This window comes from Lampetra fluviatilis, chromosome 54 (genome assembly GCF_964198595.1).
Source record: "Lampetra fluviatilis chromosome 54, kcLamFluv1.1, whole genome shotgun sequence".
NCBI lineage: Eukaryota > Metazoa > Chordata > Hyperoartia > Petromyzontiformes > Petromyzontidae > Lampetra > Lampetra fluviatilis.
In genome coordinates this window covers 4,149,347-4,170,397 of record NC_136328.1, presented here as the reverse complement: position 1 = coordinate 4,170,397, position 21,051 = coordinate 4,149,347, and the positions used below count along the sequence as shown (strand labels likewise).

The following is a 21,051-nucleotide window of genomic DNA, read 5'->3' as shown; positions in this document are numbered from 1 at the left end:
GGACCTTCCTCGCTATTTATAAGGAGGCATCCGGCATGTTGGTCACGGCGGAAATGGAGATAAGTTCTATCATCCTCCACGTAAGGACGAGCAGCTGACTGCCACGGTAGGCTCTGCTGGGCTTGCCTGGCCACGGAAGCATTGAGCTTGTGATGCTGCCTGAACCAGCCCCTACGCCCTCCTCCTCTCTCTCTCGTGCTCCTGTTCTCCGAGATCTCCCCTTATCCTTCTAAAGCCACACACCACCTTTATAAAACCACTGCACATTTTCAGTCTCACGTGACATTTGAATGGCCGCCCACTTTGCGGGAAAGTCAACCAGTGCGTTTGTCCCGTGGATAAGACTCGGCCCCCAACATAGGAATGTGTAATTTACACCGCCCGGGCCCAGGGGCTATAAACAGGAGATGAGCATTGTGGCCTGAATGCTCATCTGGGCAGGAAATCACTTCTGACTTGCTTTGATGACGACGATGATGATGATGAAGCACAAAGCAATGTAGTACATTGGGAAATGTACCTTGACACACCCTTAATCCCGGCCACAATCATGTGGCGTGAACGTTGCCACGCTCGGCTCCAGCTCGCTCGAACCAAGCGCGGAGCGTGCGGTATTTTCAGGAGTTCACGGCAACGGGCACAGGGGTCACGCCCGGCTAAAGTAAAACCCCCCCAGCGCTGCACATTTTCAGTCAGCCGGCACTCGACGGTCTCAAGGGCGGTGGACGGGCTACGAAAGTGGCAAACAAAAAACATCGCTGAGGACCCGACCGTCCAAGTGCCGGGATTCTCTCTCTCACGATGACTGTGGACCCCACGCTGAACCGCGGCTCGGACGCGGCACGGGAGATGTGCGTACACGGTGTTCCATCGACGGAAAAAGAAAAGAATCGCCAAACTGCGACTGTGGTAAAGGCCAAACCTTCAAACGCATCACCAACGAGCGCGTGACCCATGCATACCCTGGCGGTATTGCTGCAATCTGTACAGAGGCTACTGCTGCCTTGGATCAGTTGAAGGACCTTGACATTCAACTATGACATCTACACAAACTGTAGCTTACATGCCATATGAAAGAAAAAGAAGAAGCCGATGCAATTGTGACGATCATTATTATCGTGCGTCTCGTTTGCTATGTCGTGCACCGTTCATCCTCGTAAGTGTTCCATGATTTCGTGTGTATGTTGAACTTCTTCCGCACCATACGTAGCCAACCGTGCTAATTGGAGGTGCGGAGGCGGACAACAAACTCAACACAAAGAGCAGTTCTCTATTGGCTTCCTAATGTTGGAAGGCAGAGCGTTCCAGACGGCCGCATTTATCAACACCATCATCGCCATCATCACCACCACCAACAACAACCCCCACTTCCTCATCAACATCACCGCCACCATCACCACTACCATGATTTGCTGTTTATATTTATTAGTATCCATAATTCTCCCCAATAAGCCATGATGCTAAGCTAAAAACACAAAATGTAACTGACATCCTAATGCTCAAAAATTACATGCAAATTACTCAAATGGGATTACAAACAGCAACATCGGCCCATTACCGCCAAACACATTTGGCAGGCCCCTCCTGACGATGAGTCTTGAGATTCAATGAGGATTTGCCTGGTAAAACAAGCGTAATGTACGTGTGTGTGTGTGTTTGACTTCTTTCGTGCCGTACGTAGCCAACCGTGCTAATCGGAGGTGTGGGATATGATAACAATAATAATAATGATGAGTTTATATACAATTAAATGTGCTCTGTGGTGACATGAATGGAGGCTATGGCCGATTAATAAAAATAGAAATTTCAGGACGCAAGTTCCTCAAAGTGAGTCCATGTGGGTGATAATGGATCAAAGAAAAGGCTCAAATTCAAAACTCGATTATTTTGTTATTGTGTGTCCCGTTGCGATGTCTTGCACCGTTCGTTCTACGGTTTCGTACGTATGCTGAACTTCTTTCGCACCCTACGTAGCCAACCGTGCCAAGCGGAGGGTGAGGGGGGAGACGGACAACAAACGCTTCGTTCCATCTGTCGAGCCTGCGTCGTGTCGTCTGCACGCGCCTGCTTCGTGCTGCGTTACGTCTCGTTTGGCGTTCGTCTGTGTCGACAACATCGACCGACATTGCTCGCATACGACGTCACGGCAGTGACATCGCTCCACCGCGATGACGATGTGCCCGACCGTGACTTCGAAGTCTTTTTTTGGTTTCTTTGAATGATCTTCAGGTTTTTTGCCGGACAGCCCACAAGGCAACACACAAGCTGATAAGGATGTATAATTTTGGCTGCATCTTCCACTGAAAATAAAGTTATGATTTATTTACTTCAACCTTACATTACAATTGTGCTCTTGGCATCCCCATTCAAAACTCCGTGGGGTAACACTACACCGTCCTGTAACAACAATGAAATGAGTTCGGAAGAGGACGTCGCAGAACTACTCCAGAGGGCCCTTCGAAAGGACACCTTTACCCAACACGAGGAGCACACCTTGCGGTGCCCAGCAAAGATTACTTACAGCAAGTATAAGAAACAGAAACTTCTAAGCAGCCGGAGGCGGAAAAAGAAAAAAAATGACATGCGTTTGTGCGCCAGCGGTCATAAGCGACCAATCTGAGACCGTAGAATGTGACTTTACCGGAAGAACCAAGAAGATGAATCCCGGCAGTCACGAAAGCTTTAAATCGAAATTCAATCTGAGACCATTAAAATCTCCGCACAACTTTGAGGGCCTGGTTTAATCAACCGTTCGGCAGCCGACATCCTGACTCAAACCCAGGATCTCAATAGCACCGACTCAGTGCTCTGACCTTTGAGCCACCCAGCCACATCAAAACACAACGCGGTTTAATATCTGCCTGCATCTCTCTGGATCAGAAAGCCAGCCCTGCAGATGGTTGCGTTTTTTTGTCCCGCACCGGTTTGGCCTGCATTCCCCTTTTGTGTTCACGGACTTTGCCGGTCGGGCCCCCACGTCTCAGCTTGGCACGCATCTCAGCCCAGCGTGCGTCCGCCCGCGCCTTGGCAGAGTCGGCCCGCGTCGCCAGAGTCTCCGCTCCGTGCGTCTTCCAGCCAGCCCGTCCGCCCTGCACTGCCTCCCAGCTCACACTGACCTACATCTATCCCCGCAATCTGCATCTGCTTTCCTTTCCACACACGTCCACCCGTGCGTCCCAGCCCGGCAGCATGCACGGGGAAACACAGCCACACGCGCCACCAGGAGCCCAGCCACACGCACGACCAAGAGCCCAGCCACTCGCAGCACCAAGAACCCAGCCACACGCGTCACCAAGACCCTAACCACACACCACCAAGACCCAAATCACGCGCCACCAAGACCCTAACCACACACCACCAAGACCCAAATCACACACACACCAAGACCCTAACCACACACCACCAAGACCCTAAACACACACCACCAAGACCCTAAACACACACGCGCCAAGACCCTAACCACACACGCACACCAAGACCCTAACCACACACACACACCAAGACCCTAAACACACGCGCTGCAAGACCCTAACCACACACCACCAAGACCCTAACCACACACGCACCAAGACCCTAACCACACACGCACCAAGAACCTAACCATACGCACCAAGACCCTAACCACACACACACCAAGACCCTAACCACACGTACACCAAGACCCTAACCACACACACACCAAGACCCTAACCACACACACACCAAGACCTTAACCACACACACAAAGACCCTACCCACACACGCACCAAGACCCTAACCACACACCACCAAGACCCTAACCACACACACACCAAGACCCTAACCACACGCACACCAAGACCCTAACCACACACACACACCAAGACCCTAACCACACACACCAAGACTCTAACCACACACACACCAAGACCCTAACCACACACCACCAAGACCCTAACCACACACACACCAAGACCCTAACCACACACACACCAAGACCCTACCCACACACGTACCAAGACCCTAACCACACACCACCAAGACCCTAACCACACACGCACCAAGACCCTAACCACACACCACCAAGACCCTAACCACACACACACCAAGACCCTAACCACACACACACCAAGACCCTAACCACACACACACCAAGACCCTACCCACACACGCACCAAGACCCTAACCACACAACACCAAGACCCTAACCACACACGCACCAAGACCCTAACCACACACCACCAAGACCCTAACCACACACACACCAAGACCCTAACCACACACACACCAAGACCCTAACCACACGCACACCAAGACCCTAACCACACACACCAAGACCCTAACCACACACACACCAAGACCCTAACCACACGCACACCAAGACCCTAACCACACACGCACCAAGACCCTAACCACACACACCAAGACCCTAACCACACACACACCAAGACCCTAACCACACACCACCAAGACCCTAAACACACGCGCACCAAGACCCTAACCACACGCGCACCAAGACCCTAACCACACACACGCACACACGGAGACCCCAGACAGCAGTCAACATCGCCGCGGGAGGTCCCCCCCAAAAGCAGCAGCAGCCTTCACAGCCAAGCGCAGACTCAAATATAAACACGCTCCCAAAGCAGCAGTGCAGGCCGCCCATTATAAATCATCCCACTCAACAAAATATGGCCTTAACTTATTTTTAATAATCGCCGAGTGATCCACGATCGCTCCATCAAATACCGCGGGGCCATCGGGCACAGCGTCTTCCACGCCCGTCGGCGACTCTTACCAGTCGGAGCCACGTGCTAAGTTTTAAAATGATAATAATAATGATACCTTGTCTCTAGTTGGGGGTTGACACAGCCTATCATCCCTCCAGGGTCGATAAAATTGTTACCTACTCTGCGGGAGAAGTCAACAGTGTTTTGTAACACGGAGAGACGTGGGGCGCCATGGGAATGTGGAATTTCCACCGCTGGCTCAGGGCTGTAAACGGGAGATGAGGGGGCCTGCTCCCCCACACCGTGTCGGTCGTGAAAGGTTGGTTGGCCATACTTCACCACACCAGTCAAGTGGGGGGACAGTGAAGGGGAGTGAGAAGTGAGGGCAGCACCCTTTAAGAAATGACTCACCACTCTTGATCGCCATCGACGGAAATCATCGCACGGCGTGCAAACCACTGCACACCGCAGCCTCCACCATAGATCAGACGGTCATCTAAACTAAAAACTAAACAGTTTTTTACTTAAACTAAACTTTTTATTTTACCAGGTAAGGCCCACTAAGCTATGTAGCTCTTTTTTCAGAAGTGACCAGGCCACAAATGATAGCTCAACGAAGTGGCTTATCATGTGGAAATTTACAGCAGCCAAATACTCTAAACGCGTGATGTCGATTCCAAATGCGGAGGGGAAAAAAACCGGACGACCCCGGAGAAAAATCCACCGGAACACGGGGAGAGAGAGACACACGCAAACTCCCAATATACAACGGCGGTCAGGGTTGGGATCGAACACATGACCTACCGTATACCAGGCGAGTTGATTAACATCTCGTCACAGTAACTCAAGGTGGGGTAAGAGGTGGGGGGGGGGGAAATTTGAAAATGCCCGAGGAGAGCACCACCGCATCGTCGGCGTCGCGGTGAGGAGGACATGGCTCTATCCCGCCCCGTTGCTTCGCCAGCTCACTGCAGGTGGCTTCACATGCAACACAAAGCGGCGGTCGCGGCGGTAGCTTTCCTTTGGCGCGGGGCAATCCGACCGGAGAGGCAGCTGCAATGCCGCGCACGTGCAGCTTTAACGACAGAACGGCGGCGTAAGCGGGACCCAGAAACAACGGCGTCCACGTCAGATCGGCGCTCGCACCTGCGCGTGCACTCACCCCGCGGGCCATAAACAAGCCAAATATGCGGCACTAACCACGCTGCCATGACACTAAAATGCTTGCCGCATCTGTGTCCTGGGGGCAGCCCCGCGCCGGCTAATAAACCGTCGTCTTATCTCCTGCGTGGGTAAAATGGCACATTTACAACGTTGTTTTTTTTTTTACTCCGGGAGGTCTAGAGACGGGCCCAGGTAAGGTTCACCTTTCTAGGCAGGAGTCAGGGCCAAGTAGGTTGGGAAGGTACATTAAACTTAAACGTATTGAAAAATGTACGCATTCAGAACGTTCTGATGCAATCGAGTGCTATACCCGCAAGTTTTGGTTCACGAGCTCCGAAATTGTTTCGACGGGCGTCGTCAAAGTGGAACGTTGCTTTGAACGTGACGGCCTGAAAGATGTGGGCGTTATGTTTTCTTTCATTCGTCGTTTGACATTTGATCGATGAGCTCAAGGTGCATGCCATCGAGGATGCTGTGGCCGCGGTGCTGCCCTGGTGAACCACAATGGACTTGCGGTTCAGAGGTCACCGGTTTCAAACGTCTGGCGAGGCAGTGAACTATGAACTATGAACAATTTGTTATTTTAGCAGGTAAGGCCCTGCTGAGCTATACAGCTCTTTTTTGGAAGCGACCTGGCCACAAACAATAGCTCAATGAAGAGGCTTATCATCAAATGGAAATTTAGGCCAGTTAAATACTCTTAAAAACATGTTTATAAATGTGGAGGGAAAAACCAGAGGTCCTGGAGAAAACCCCACGCGACCACAGAGAGAGAGAGAACACACAAACTCCAAATATACAGTCATCGCGGTCGGGATCGAACTCGTGACCCTCCTGTACACCAGGCGAGGTAGTTAACATCTCCTAGCCACCGTGGAAGTTTCTTAACAATCGCCGCCTGCCTCCATCCACCAAGCACAAAATGGGCACTCCCATGCAATGGCCCCTCCTGCCAGCAGTGTAGTGAAGGAAGCCGTTGCAAGGCTGCACCTTTAACTATTCCACGCATCGAACCACACGTACAAATGAGTTCACGTGACCCCTGCAGCCACTCGTGGCCGCTACGTTGAATACAATTTCGATTTTTGGATTAGAATCCCGATCCTAAATCGTGATGATTCGTCAAATTGCTTTCGGGGGGGGGGTGCAAATCTACGTAAGGTTGGCTACGTACAGCGCGAAGCAAGTCAACATACACACGTAGAAGTTGTAAAACACCGCCATTAAATCTACCAGTTCCTTTAGCAGTGCCAACAATACAAGGTGGCCTCGAAGATGAGCCACCCATCCGGACAACGAGGGTAAACCGTCTGGCGTTTTCGTCTGCAAAGGTCCAAAGCACGACCAGACAGGAGTGTTTTGCTTCTCGACACGCAAGCCCATGCTGCTCCACGCAAACCGCAGGGGATTGTGGGTAAGCAGACATCACATCCAATCGCACGCGAGAGTTCAGAGGCACGTTCAACTTTTTTTACCACGCAAACTAAACTTGTCCGGCGGAGGGGGAAAAACACGAAAAGCTTACCGCGTCGTGAATACTTCCATTGCATGTTTATCAGCGAATGTTTCATAATCGGTCAGAGGCTACAGTTAACAATTTTAACATTCAACGATTGTATCGTTGTCGCTCCTCCAGTATTTTTTTTTAATTCCACACGCCAGGGCCGAAACATGGCACCTGGTGATAAAGTGTTCCTTTGTGTACCAAGGAGTTTTTTTTTCAGTTTTTTTGCAAAATAATATAAATTGTTAAGGGATGGAAAAATACCAGCGGTCTAAAGTCCAACTAAACAAAACGGTTACGTAATCAAGGGAATCAAACAATGTCTCTCCTGTGCACGGACGTGACACGGCTAAGTGGAAATAACACCAGGCGATGGCTCTAAGAAACCCTGTGACATCACACAAGCATGCAGCTGCTTACTTCCTCCGTTTGCCATCACAATGCTTCACAACTCGCCACAGTCGGGCGGTGTTTGGTGGTGGCTACACCGCATGTGGCCACCTGAAACCCGGCGCTGCGGAGGCAGCGGTGAGGGTTCGTGGGTCGCGACACAGATGTTGCGAAACTCCCATCCCGTAGGCGTCGATGAGGTGCCGTCGCCTGCCTCCTCTAGTACAAGGCGGTACAGTCAGTGCGGACCAATCTCCTGTCCTGTTTGTATGGGATAGAGCGTTGCCCCCTCGCACGAGAGGGGTTTTCTCCGGGTGCTCCGATCCGCTTTCACATGTATGAAAACCCGTTGGTCGGCCAAGTAAATCTGAATATGAAAACACAACGCTGGACTACGGTAAATGAGACTTTCCTGGGTAAATAAGTTACTATTAGTTTTAACAGAGCGTACCTTTCCAGCCATCATCACCATTGCTCACATCCCTTGTTTAAAGCCATTTCTCACCCCACTGACCCACCACGCCCTATACCAGGGGTCGGCAATCTGCGGCTGCGGCTCCACAGGTTGCCGAACCCTATAAGGGCTGCTGCTTCGTGACCGTTAATACATTTATTGAGGACCCACGCCGCCTCGTATTGAGCACACGCTTCGGGGCTCGAGTTTTTTTTTTTAAACCGAATTCGGAAAAAAATGTCTCTTCTTGTTATTTTGGCTGCCGACCCCTAGCCCTATACCGACAGAGAGAGCGAAAAATGTAGCCCCAAAAGCCTCTTCTTCCGTGCGGGAACTCGCGCACTTCTGTCTTTGTGAACACGACATCTCGGCCCTTTGGTCGCGAGCGTAAGATTATTTTACCAAAGCATCAAAAAAGGGCGCCGCAATGGCGAAAATAACTGTGACGCAAGAACATTCCAACAGCCTACACGGTGAAAAAACAGCCACGTCCCTCCCCCTCCTCCTCGGTGCGTTTAACGATCTTTATCGGCGAGTGCAAGTACAGGAAAACCTCTTAATTACGTCTGCATGCACGCGGAACCGACTGCTGTAACGGTTAGAAGCTCACCGCAACTCTAACTGTGTGTGTACGTGTGTGTGGTGTTACATGGGTTTTCTTTTATACATTTGTCTGCACAAACAACGTGTATGGCTAAAAATAGTTGTGAATACAGTAGTGATGTGAAAATAGTTGATGTTTCCTGTGTTTGTTCTTCTCCATGTGGTACTCTTTATAAATCGACAGGACCAGAAAACTCTGGGCAAATATGAGCCGATGTTATCCATGTCCGTTGACAGGGTTAGGTCGCGTGGCAGTAGTTTTATTCCAAAATAATTTGCCATTTACCCCCCCCCCGCTCACCACCCAATAAGATTGTCACGTTTTAAAAGATATATGTTGCCAATATCGCGAGAAACTTCTGACCGATGGTTTAAGACCGAAGACTTTTCATGACTGCATTGAACATCAACCTGCGACGTTCCTAAACCGTATCATTGCAAATGTGACAATCTTGCTGGATGGTGGAAGGCATAAATGACAAGAATAAATCTACTACAAGGCTGCCATCTTCCACTCGCATCCACTGCACTAACCATGGCAGCAGATGCAGATACCCGATGCACAAATGTAAAATGTAAAACTCTCCAGGAGCGGTGCGACCGGTGGTCATCCGGAACGACTCGATGTCTGATCCACAAACATACGAAGGAGGAATCGCAGCGACACATCGCACCGCTGCTCCGGGCACGGTCGTCCGTCTGGCTTGACCACCTGAATGTAACGTTGCAGTTGTTGCTCTGCGTCGAAAGAAGAAGATCTGCACATCTGATCGAAGACAAAGGAGCTGTAACCCTGCGAGGAGAGGGGTGGGGCCTTGCGCCCCCTCGAGGCGGCCAACTACATTAAGGTGGCGGAGGGAATAAACAAAACGAGATTCGCAACTTTCAAGTTTCTTTTGTTTGACCGCCTGCGAACGCAAAGAGAACAGGACGAGTCTCATTTGCAAGAGTCACCTGGACGTTGGACTGGACCTGCTGTCGATGAGAACGCCGGCAAGGCTGCAAAGGTCTCTGTGACCCAAAGAGTAATTTCAAGTTCAACTTTACATCATCCGCATTCTTTAGCATCGACAAACAAATGGCGCACCAAAGGGTTTTGTAAATCTACAGTTAAAGGTGCAGTCCTGCAACCGCTTGCACACGCCACTGCTGTCAGAAGATCCTCCCGCTCGAGATGAGCTCCAGAGAGGGTGTTTGGCCTACTCTTCCACGCCGAAAACAACAAAAACCTAAACCTACAGCACGCGACTGAAATGCTTTGAAACTTGCCTGCAAAGTGCAAGGTGTCACACACAAACCGAAATCACGGTGATAATTCAGAACGGCTTCCGAGACGTGAGCCCAATCCGGGCGACTTTGTCGTAGGTAGCCGCTTCCAACATCAGTGAGAAAATAATCAACACACATCACCGATAACATCCTAACCCTGGTTGGTCCAGCAACATTCGTTAAACAAGTCTGTTGGTGTACGGTGCTTTTTTTCTGGAATACTTGGCAGTTTTTTCCTGGATTTTTCTGTCTGCGCATATTCACTTTAAGATGTTTTCTTGTTCATGTTTTTGTTTTTTGTTTGTTGCGGTTGCACCCAATTCAAGAGCCGAATGGCTCACAGGGCTATACCAAATAAATGAAACTGAGACCCAGAGGGTCAAAATTCATTCGGGAGTTTTCTTGCTTCGAACGAATGCTGCTGCTTGATGTTTTCGGTACTGAAAACCCCAATGGGCGGGATGACTGAACAAACGTGTTATTCGTACGCGAGGACATAGAACCGAGGTATGTTTATATTTAGTATTATCCATCATTCTCTTCAACAACCAAAAATGCTAAGCTGAAAACACACAACGTAACTGATATTTGGCCAAACATCCTCATGCTGAAAAATTACCTGCAAATTGGTCAATCGGGATTACAAACCGCAACATCGGCCTATTACCGCCAAACTCATTTGGCAGGCCCCTCCTGAAAATGAGTTTTGAGACTCAATGACGATTTCCCTGGTAAAACCAGCGTAATGTACGTGTGTGTGTTGAGCTTATTTCGCACAGTACGTAGCCAACCGTGCTCATCGGATGTGTGGGAGATGATAATAACGAGTTTACATCCAATTTAACATGGTCTGTGATGACGTGAGTGGTGGCTCTGGCTGATAACAAAAAATATGTAGGACACAAGTTCCTCAAAGTGAGTCCACGTGGGTGATAATCTTTGGCCAGGCTTATCATTGCGAGGGGAAGCTCCCACCACATCCTGTTTGTGACGCAGCGCCGGGGCCATGCCTACGCAACGCGTGGCTGCGAGGAATGACCGCCGTGCAACTCATCCTTCGGCGCTAAGACGTGACGAATACATCTGAAGGAAATGCCCAGACATCTTGGGATGGCGAGTCGTACGGTTGGTGGGGGGGGGTGGGGGGCAAGTGATACGCGCACCGCTACCGTAACCTGCACGACGGTGGGTGGAGCCTTCCACTAGGCCTATCGAAATGTTGCGCGCGCAACGTTTGCGATGCTGCGGTGAGGAACAGGATAAGCTTAGTGCCCTCCAGTATCTTTCCTCCGCCACGGTGAGACTGTGACCTGGAGAGGGGGTTAGCTTCCAAACGCCTCTGTAAATCAGCGGGTGACACTGCTGCCGCTGTTGGCAGTGGTGCCCAATCACAGCAACGCTATCCGAAAGAGGAAACTACATATGAAGAAGGGCTGTTGCCCAAAACTTCACCGATAAGGTCTTTTTCGGTCTACGTTATTTGCAGCCTCTATGTGTGTCGTTTAGCACATCACGGTTGAGATGAGATGGTCAACTGAAATAAAAAAACTACATTTTTTTACTCAATCAAAAAATTTTATTTTACCAGTAAAGCCCACTGAACCACAATAGGTATTTTTGAGAAGCAACCTGGCCACAAATGATAGCTCAACGAAGTGAATTATCATCGCATGAAAATAAATAGCAGCCAAATACTCTAAACGCGTGATGTTGATTATGAATGTGGAGGGAAAAACAGGAGAATCCCGAGAAAAATTCAAGCGACCACAGGGAGACCATGCAAACTCAAAATATACAGCAGGCGTCAGTGTCGGGATCGAACCCACAACCTCCTGTATACCAGGCGAGGTACCAAGCGCACCGCTTCACAGTGGGCAGTGCGCAGCACACACACACACCCATCCACGTTTGTGAAGCGCAACCGGCAGGCACGGTACACGCTGCGTTATCTCTGCCACTTGCGCTACAATGCGCCGCATAGTTCTACACTTGTGAACACTAAGCATTTTATGCGTGGTGCACAGAGACACGCACGCGCACACACACACAAGCGCGTGCATTATTTCAAGGCATGCTTGCAATGCGCGCAGTGGAAGGAAGGCGTTACAAAGCTTCTCTGGACGTGTCGTCCACTGTGCGCGCAGACTGCATGTTACGTAAAGATCGACAGCGCTATGGAAACGACGGCAGCAAATAGAAAATGGTCCAAGTTGAACATCGTCATCTAGAGGGTTGATCACACGTGGTAATAGCGGTAGTCAAAAGCATGTATGTTGAACTTCCTTCGCACTGTACGTAAGCCAACTGTGCGAATCGGAGGTGCGGGGGAAGGACAACAAACTATGAGTAGTGTTGAGTCCATGGGCAGTGTTGAGCCCATGGGCGGTGGTTGAGTCTATGGGCGGTGTTGAGTCTATGGACAGTGTTGAGTCTATGGGCAGTGTTGAGTCTATGGGCGGTGTTGAGTCTATGGACAGTGTTGAGTCTATGGGCAGTGTTGAGTCTATGGGCAGTCTTGAGTCTATGGGCGGTGTTGAGTCAATGGGCAGTGTTGAGTCTATGGGCGGTGTTGAGTCTATGGGCGGTGTTGAGTCTATGGGTAGTGTTGAGTATATGGGCAGTGTTGAGTATATGGGCAGTGTTGAGTCTATGGTGCAGTGTTGAGTCTATGGGCAGTGTTGAGTCTATGGGCAGTGTTGAGTCTATGGTGCAGTGTTGAGTCTATGGGCAGTCTTGAGTCTATGGGCGGTGTTGAGTCTATGGGCGGTGTTGAGTCTATGGGTAGCGTTGAGTCTACGGGCAGTGTTGAGTCTACGGGCAGTGTTGAGTCTACGGGCAGTGTTGAGTCCATGGGCAATGTTGAGTCTACGGACAGTGTTGAGTCTACGGGCAGTGTTAAGTCTACGGGCAGTGTTAAGTCTACGGGCAGTGTTGAGTCCATGGGCAGTGTTGAATCTACGGGCAGTGTTGAGTCCATGGGGGGCAATGTTGAGTCTACGGGCAGTACTATGTCGGTTGTGATGTGCCGTCTCCTCCGATCGTAATGCGCGGTTGCAGGTGGGAACTCGTTCGGACACGCGTGGCACGCGACCGTTGCGAGAAAGGAAATGCCCATCGGTAATTTACTGACGGCTGGCCACTACGTGACGGGGTCGTGCAGAAACAATGCAAGGCAGGAGGCCTCTCGCACGTCACAAAGGAGGGAAGCAGACAAAGGGGCCCCGAGTGATATGTGGGACGTGCCAGAGGAGGGGTCCCAAGTGACTCACAGGTGCCACGAGGGGTCCACGCAGCGTGCACTGCACGAAGGTTACGATCCACGTCTAAGCCGATTCCACCACAGCCCTTAGACCGATGAAACCCAATGGGTTTTTTTTATAATTTAATTCCCTGCGATTCGTGATGGCACATAGCAAACGTTGTGCCACAGTCGGCTATTTGCCATGTGTTTTGCTTGGAAGGGAAAAGGGGGGTTTGTTTTTGGTAATTTTTCTCCAGTTGAATCGCAATTGCGCTAATCGGCATCAAATCAAGAGACAAAGTACCCATTCGGATCTCACAAAGCAGCGCAAAAACTCTTCAAGTGAGATAACGGCCTGCGAAAGCGGACACCCTAGAGCTACCTCTGAAATCCCTTCAAGTGACCTCTGGTTCACACAATAGAGAACAGCATCTTCTCACCCCACTCGTCAACAAACTGATATTTTAACTCGCAGAGAGCTGGAATTTTCTTTACTAAAGTAAGTGCAGAACAAATTTTATGCGGTGGATTTTTTGTTGTTGTTGTGCGGTTATTGGCAACCGAGCTATGAACATCACATTCGCTACAGTTGAGAAGCCGGTTTAATCACAGGCACAGCTGCCTGAATTCAAAGCCAGGATCCTTATTTATCGGTGCCAGCTCGACGCTCTTGACCTCTGAGTCACTCGGTAACCTTCGGGCCATCACCTTGTGAGAATTCTTATGAACGTACGCACTCACTCGTTCACTCGCTCCTCACTCGTTCAAGACCTCACACCCTTTCATTTTCCCCACCGGCGTGACAGTGGCCACAGCACGCGGGGCGGCTCCGTCGGTACCTGACATCGTGAGCGGGTGGGCGGCGTAGGCCTTCTGCTGGCTGAACGGCGTGCACGCCAGCATCTGCGCCGTCTCCACGGGAACGGGCACCGCCTCCTCGTGGCCCAGCGAGGAGCGCGGTGACGGCAGCTGCAGCTCGGGGTAGCCGGCGCCAGAACCCCGGGAACTGCGCGAGCTGTGGCTCGACAGACTTGAGCGCGGGCTGACCACGGCGTGGAACGGGTGCTGGTACTGTTGCTGCTGGTGCTGCTGCTGGTACTGCTGCTGGTACTGCTGGTGCTGCTGCTGGTGCTGCTGCTGGTGCTGCTGCTGCTGCAGCTGCTGCAGACCCACGTGTCCGGCGCCCCCGTGGAGGCCGTGCGGCACGCGGAAGGCGTCGAAGTCGCCCGTGTAGTTGGTGTAGCTCTCGCGCGGGCTGACAGCGTGCGAGTACTGGCTGCCCGTGCTGGAGCGCGGGCTCATCGCGGGGCAACGGTCGTCATAGCCCATGCTGATCCCGCTCGTGCGGTTGCTGCCGCCGACCGTCACCGCAGCAGCTGCGGCCGCCGCGGCCGCGGCAACAGCAGCGGCCGCACCACCCGCCGCTTCCGCGGAGTGACCGATGAGGCTGGCGCGCGGGCTGGCCGGCAGCTCGCCGCCGTAGCCCAGGCTGGAACGGGCGCTGCCGGGGGCCGCGCCCGCTGCGTCGTCGCGCTGGCTCGCGTACAGAGAGCCCGGCGCCAGCACGAGGCTGGAGCGCGGGCTGGCGTACTTGTCGAACGGGCCCGTGTAGGAGCCGCGCGGGCTAGGCAGGCCGTGAGGATGATCAGACGGCTGCAGGCCCAGGCTGGAGCGAGGGCTGCCGGCGAGCCGAGAGTCCTGGAGTGACGAGGGGCCACCCGGCATCGCCATTCCGTTGCCGCCGCCAATGCGCGTGGAGGTGTCGTAGGAGGCGCCCAGGCTGGCGCGCTTGCTCTCCTGGGAATACCTGCGGAAGCCAACGCGCGGGTTGACGCGACGACGGTATAAATGGGATATTGGCAGTTGCGCAGGGTTCAAACGGTGCAAAAAACAAATACGCGCTTAAGAACGAGCCGTATTGATGAGTTTCGTAATGCTAAGGATACGTTTTAATGCGTGAAAGCTCACGTGGATAGCACTGGCATCGCGGGACGCTTGTGAACTACTTACGGGATAGAAAACGCCCAAATTTTTCTCAGACCCTGATGGTTTTAATGTTTGTTTTCTGCCTAAGGTACCTGCAGACTCTACTTGTCTTGGAGCATTACGGTTGAGATGAGACGGTTTTGTTCGCAAGCGCTGCGAGTCCAGCGCACAGCAGAGCACGCTACACCGAGCCAGAGGTCGCAAACGGGTTTTGATTCCTTACCCGTACCCGGCCGCACCAGGGTCGCAAACGGATACCCGTACCCGGCCGTACCCGTACCCTACCCGTACCCGGCCGGGTACCCTACCCGTACCCGGCCGGGTACGGGTAGGGTACGGGTATCGGGTACCCGATTGCGATCTCTGGGATGAAGCCATGTTGCAGGCGTGGGTGGGTTGATTCTAAGAACTTGAATTGTGAGAAGAGACAAGACGTTGGGAAATGAGTGACAAACAGTTACTCACCAGTGACTCACGGTCTACCCGTACCCGTACCCGGCCGCACCAGGGTCACAAACGGGTACCCGTACCCGTACCCGGCCGGGTACGGGTAGCCGGGTATCGGGTAGGGTACGGGTATCGGGTACCCGGTTGCGACCTCTGCACCGAGCCCACCGCTCACAATGGGCAGCACGCAGCACACACGTGCAACCACGTTTGTGAAGCGCAACGCTTGTGGCAGGCACGGTACACGCTGCGTTATCTCTGCCACCTGCGCTACGCACGCGCCGCATAGTTCTACACACTGTGCACTTTTAAATCTAGATTGAAAAATGTTGAAAACTCATTTCTTTAGAACTGCTTTTTGTGTTTAGTTTGTTGTCCTTCCCTCGCACCTCTGATTAGCACGGCTGGCTACGTACGGTAAGAAAGAAGTTCAACATACATACACACACTGGTGAATTCTGTACATTCGCCCAGACAAAACATAGGTATGTTCACATTTAAAAAATGCTCCTTTGTACAGAATGTACGATATGTTAACAATAGCGGTGTCTTTTAAACAACAATTTTCACGAGGAGTGGAGGATTTTAACTCACGAGTTAAAGCCACCGTTTACAGGAAGTTGTAAACCAAAACGACAATCTAGGCATTCCTTTGTAGCAAATGAAATGGACATTACCAGCATGAGGTGGGTGGTTGCCAATGTTCAAACAGGTTCTGTCAATGGCTAAAGCACAATTCTTAAATCTTCTTGTTTCAGTTTCACCTTTCAAGGGTGGCAATGACACCAAATCACAAATGGACGTCTCAACTGGCCAGACACTGTGCAGTTTGCCTGCAGTTGAGCAAGGCCCTCCAAGCTGCAATCAAACCTTCTGCTGGAGGGCCATCGATTCACGCAAAGCAGTTGGCCCGGGATTAAACCCAGGTTCTCAGAGCTGTTTACTCAGTCGCTGCCGGAGGGAGTGCAAGCCATAAGCTTCCCTTTCAAACGCCAATGCCTCACGAAATGGACAAAACCCATTTTGGCTTCGAAGAGGCGCTCCGTCGCAACAAAGTAGAACGTGAACAATGGCGACGTTTCCTGTTATTACTGCTTAAAGTATTCTCCGTAAAATGGATTACTGTTAATAAAAAAAACAACCGTGCCATACTGTGTGTAGAAGGCAGTATTTTATAACACACAGTGAGTGCACTTCACCCAACATATATGTTCCGCTTGCACATACCGCAATTTTGCAATGTATGTATATAAAAAACTTAAAACACAATCGCAAAAATACTACCGGGTCTGGTATGGAGGAGGTCGTGGGTTCGATCCCGACCCTGATGCCTGCTGTGTATTTAGAGTCTGCGTGTCTCTCTCTCCCCGTGGTCCCGTGGCTTTTTCTCTGGGTCCTTCGGTTTTTCCCTCCACATTTAGAAAGAACATGCGTTTAGAGTAATTTGGCTACTATAAAGGTCCACATGGTGATCAGCCACTTCGTTGTGTTATCATTTGTGGCGAGGTTGCTTCTGAATAAAGAGCTACATAGCTAAGCGGGCCTTCCCTGGTATAATAAAAAAATTCGATTTAAAGCTTTCGTGACTGCAAGGATTCATCTTCTTGGTTCTTTCGGTAAAGTCACGTAGAAGGGACAGACCTGTTCTTCACCTGAGGACGGCTGTTTGCGTTGTGGCCGAAACGTCGTGAGAATTATTTTATTATGTTATATTTTTATTATTTTATTATTTCCCTTCCACGTGACTTTACCGAAAGAACCAAGAAGATAATACATTTTTTTAAAGTTTTATAGCTTCTAACGCTCAAGACTTTGACGACGTACTCTAGATTCCAGCGCGAAGCAAGCACCGCGAGAGTCGTGGGCCACGAATTATTTTATTATGTTAGATTTTTATTATTTTATTATTTCCCTTCTACGTGACTTTACCGAAAGAACCAAGAAGATAATACATTTTTTTAAAGTTTTATAGCTTCTAACGCTCAAGACTTTGACGACGTACTCTAGATTCCAGCGCGAAGCAAGCACCGCGAGAGTCGTGGGCCACGCTGGCTAAACCCTCGGCTCGCGCGGATTTTGCTTTCACCTGGATTAACCCGACGCGGCCAGGTGTCGCCGCTGAAGCGCGCTTTCCGTCCCTTCATTCACGCGTCAAAAAATCCAAAAACCGCAAAAACGCCGCCGAGCGCGCGGGAACCTTCATGCGGCGCGCTCCGGCAACTAGCACCGGTGAGAGACACCGCCGCGTGTGTGTCGCTGCTGGCACGGAATGCGACGGATAAGCCGGCACCTGCACCGCGATTCGGGACCGGCCGTCGTGAAGCAGTTACGTTACGTACGTAACGTTGAACTTCTTTCGCACCGTCACGTAGCCAATCGGAGGTGAGAGGGGGAAGGTGAAAAGTAGGATGCGAGGGGGGTAGGTGGTGTTAAATATCTGGGTGCACTGTTTCCCCCTCCGAAACTTTGGTTGCGCTCTCATTCGGGTGAGCATCGACTCGTACAAACGGGAGGTGTATGTCCAGTATGTTGAACTTTTTTCGCACTGTAAGTGGCCAACCATGCAAATCACAGGTGTGGGGGCAGGACAACACGCTATGGGTCTCTGCGTGAGTCTATGGTTCTCTGCGCGAGCCTATGGGTCTCTGCGCGAGCCTGTGCGTCTCTGCGTGAGCCTGTGGGTCTCTGCACGAGCCTGTGGGTCTCTGCGCGAGCCTATGGGTCTCTGCGTGAGTCTATGGGTCTCTGCGTGAGTCTATGGTCTCTGCGTGAGTCTATGGGTCTCTGCGTAAGTCTATGGGTCTCTGCGTGAGCCTATGGGTCTCTGAGCGAGCCTATGGGTCTCTGCGCGAGCCTGTGGGTCTCTGCGTGAGCCTGTGGGTCTCTGCGTGGGCCTGTGGGTCTCTGCGCGAGCCTGTGGGTCTCTGCGTGAGTCTATGGGTCTCTGCGCAAGTCTATGGGTCTCTGCGCGAGTCTATGGGTCTCTGCGCAAGTCTATGGGTCTCTGTGTGAGTCTATGGGTCTCTGCGTGAGCCTATGGGTCTCTGCATGAGTCTATGGGTCTCTGCGTGAGTCTATGGGTCTCTGCGCGAGTCTATGGGTCTCTGCGTGAGTCTATGGGCATCGCTATGCGTTTTCAGGTCATGCCACGCAGTCTTTGGCAGAACAATGTCCTCCTCCTGCGACGTTGAGCGCCTCACGAATTCGGTCGCGGAAGAAGCAACCCCGGGCACGCGGACCGAAACGTCGGACGTCGTACCGGACGACTCGCGGTAAAATGTGGGAACGCACCGGAGGGTTATCGCACGGTACAACCACAGATGCCTCCACAGTAGCATCGCACCGAGGTCACTCGCAAAGTTCCCTCAACTTCTTTGCCTCCTCACTTTAATAGCATTTTTTCTCTCCGGCTGCAACGCAGTTAGGATGCAATGCGCACGCCAAGATTTCTATTAAAAACTATGACAACTATTTAACTATTTTTTGTTATTTTACGAGGTCAAGTCCACTGAGCTACACAGCTCTTTTTTAGACGCGGCCTGGCCACAAACGATAGCTCAACGAAGTGGCTCATCATCGCGTGGAAATGTAAAGCAGGCAAACACTTCAAATGCATGTTTCTAAATGTGAAGGGAGCAGCCGGAGGACCCGGAGAAAAATCCACGTGACCATGGGGAGAACATGCAAACTCAAAAAATACAGGCAGGTGTCAGGGTTGGCATCGAATGCACGACCTCCTGCATACCAGGCGAGGGAGTAAAGTGAGAAAACCGATTTGTGTAACTCCAGTTCCCTGACCACCTACACCGGATACACCCTCGCCACCTCAGACCCTCTCCATTCCCGCTGCACTTTAAAGGCTCCACCCATCCGCAAATTATGCTCACTTTTACCATGACGGTAAAAAGATAATGTTTACACTTCTCCAGCTGTCTGCATTACCGCGCATCTTGCATCGCCGTTAATCGACAATCGACCGCGGCGCGACACGACACGGTCGCCGCTCGACACAGCGCAGCTGCACCGGCCGCCTGCTTTGCCAAATTTACGGAGGCACCGCAGAAAATGACTGGGGGTTGGCGGGGGGGTGGAGCGTGGCGGCAGCTAAGGTTAGGTCAAAGGTGTCGCGACTATCAGCGACGTGCAGCATTTACAACACTCGCCGTAGCCAGGCTATCGCTTCGGCAGCAAACTCGGCACACGTGCCCGCTCGACGCGTTATCGCAACGCAAAACGTGCCAGCCGCTTTTGCAGCGCCTGACAAGGGGGGGGGGGGGCCGGCCCACGGCGCCATCCGTAGTCGCGACGTTTCCTAAAGCACTGGCCGTCCCTTCAGAATGAGAAAATGTCCATTTGTGCTGGAGGAATCCGACGTGCTAGAAGAAGATATATTTTTTTAGAAATGTCCAGTATCATCACCACGGTCGCATTACCATGATGAGAATCTTTTAGAATCGGATGCTTTCGTTAGACTGGAGGAGGAATCCGATTAGCTGCAAAGCTCTTTTTCACAGCAAATCTGGCTGTGACGGTCCCACTCTTTTTCACAGTTGTCCAGTAGGGGCACGGGGTCAGAATGTTACAACAACAAACGATACAAAAACACGATAGGAGTGCAAAGTATAGGAAAGGTCAACAAAATCACTTTAAAAAAATAAAAATAAACTATTATTTATCTCATCAGGTAAAGCCACTGAGCGATCAACTTATTTTTCAGAAGCTACCTCGCCACAAGCAATAGCTCGAAAAAAGTGGCTTGTTACGTGGAAATTCATAGCAGCAAAAATAATCGAAATAATCCAAACACATCACTCCTCACAAAAGCAGGTGCGCCCCATGGCAAACGCGATCGCAGCAGTGGTCACGAGCGACGGTCGAATGCCAGCAGATTTATTATAAAAGCAGATGGTGTAAGCTCTCTACAAAGTAATCGCTACTTTGATTCGAATGCAAATATTTTTGGAGAGAGAAAAAAATCTGAAGCGTATTTCAGTAAAATGCTGAGACGTAGGATTGTGAAACTTAATTAAATGCTTATGCTCGTGTTACAACTTGTTAAACAATTACTTAAGAAGATTATTGTTGACAAAATTCTACAACTATAAACAACCTTTTCTATTTACGACAATTATACGGTGTAAAGTTGAACGCAAATGACCAGTAACGTGACATGCATGTGTAACATGCACCGTACGGAGCTAACATTTAAAACAAACATTTTAAAATACCAACTTGAGGGCATCATGGCCAAATAACTCTACATTACTGATCACAAAGAGTAACAAAGAGAACAGAATCGTTTTTA

At 51.0% G+C, this 21,051-nt stretch overlaps 1 protein-coding gene across 1 annotated transcript in view; it reads right to left on the bottom strand.

The window, feature by feature from the left end:
- Positions 1–21,051, bottom strand: part of LOC144949625 (Wilms tumor protein 1-interacting protein homolog) — a 68,121-nt gene that overhangs the window by 39,383 nt on the left and 7,687 nt on the right. Inside the window, exon 2 of the mRNA XM_078879599.1 lies at positions 14,153–15,120. Coding sequence (XP_078735725.1) covers positions 14,153–15,120 — 968 coding nt within the window. The remainder of the gene's footprint in view (positions 1–14,152; positions 15,121–21,051) is intronic.